The 1,161-nt window shown below is 38.6% G+C and overlaps 1 protein-coding gene across 1 annotated transcript; it reads right to left on the reverse strand.

Annotated features, from left to right (window-relative positions):
• On the reverse strand, positions 1-1,161 carry LOC101897452 (glutathione S-transferase 1-like). Its single transcript, XM_005180044.4, has 2 exons — positions 942-1,161; positions 1-852 (listed from the first exon to the last, which is right to left on the reverse strand). The coding sequence occupies exon 2, from the start codon at positions 844-846 to the stop codon at positions 229-231; it is 618 nt and encodes a 205-aa protein (XP_005180101.1). The 5' UTR covers positions 847-852; positions 942-1,161; the 3' UTR covers positions 1-228.

Raw genomic sequence — 1,161 nt, forward strand, 5'->3', positions numbered from 1 at the left:
TTTATTTCGACTTAAATTTCCACTCGAGTGTAACATTTATTTATTCAGCAAATTTTCCAGGTTAAAGTCATGTTACAGATTTCGTTTTGCCTTTCTTAATATAAGAAAATATTTCACTACCGCAAAGTAACTTCAAGCCAAAATAAAAAAAATAGTTTTTCTTCCATCTCTTTTTTGTTTTTCATTCTTCACTCTCCATCTCTAGTTTTTTAGTTTCAGTTTCTGGGCTTAAAATATTTCATATCGTTGCAGTCGATAACATTCATAGCCGGGTATAACCTGTTTGCAATTCGCATACCATTTGGCCACATTCGGATAGTTGCTGTAATCGAAACCGGCCGACTCAAAGTTGGTCATGGTGGAGACCAACGAAATGTCAGCAATGGTGTATGTGTCCGTGTCGGCGACATACGGTTTGCTGGTGAGGAAAGTGTCCAACATTTCAAAGGCATTTTGTACCTCTTTGAATTTTTCCGGATCGGCGGGTAAATTGAACATCAAAATCGGGCGATAATAGTCCATGAAACTTTTGAAGAAAATGCCCATATCAAAGTACAAACGTTGATTGATGATGGCCTTAGTTTTGGGTACCTTGGGATACAGCTGGCCGGATTTGTCATATTTCTCAGCCAAATAGATGAGTATGGGACGAGATTCCCACAGGACGAATCCGTCATCGACAATCGTGGGTACACAGTGTTGGGGATTCAATTTCAAGAACTCCGGATTCATGTGTTCACCATCCATGAGGTGGACAATTTTCTTGTTCAATGTTACACCAACTGCCTGGGCGCACATATCCACGGCACGGCATGGCGGAGAGGGGGGTAGGTAATAGAAATCCATAATTAACTGAAAATTGAAGGGAAAATTACAGATAATTTCATTAATGAAAAATTTAATTGGAAACTTGAATCTTAGATTGTTGAACAGTTATTTACCTGAACTATTTCCTGATAATTGTTGTTGAAGAAATGCGTGTCCCCCCTTGGAGTTCTGTCGATGGAATAATTTGCCACCTTGATTGAACTTTTTTTGTTGGCCCAATTATTTTTCGGGGATTATCAACAAAATAAAGGGAGCAGTTATGTTATCGCATTGTCTGATAAGATTGAGGCATGATTAAATGACGTAAACTTCTCTTATCGGCCGTTAGTTTAC

Source organism: Musca domestica, unplaced genomic scaffold, assembly GCF_030504385.1.
Source record: "Musca domestica strain aabys unplaced genomic scaffold, Musca_domestica.polishedcontigs.V.1.1 1, whole genome shotgun sequence".
Taxonomy (NCBI): Eukaryota; Metazoa; Arthropoda; class Insecta; order Diptera; family Muscidae; genus Musca; species Musca domestica.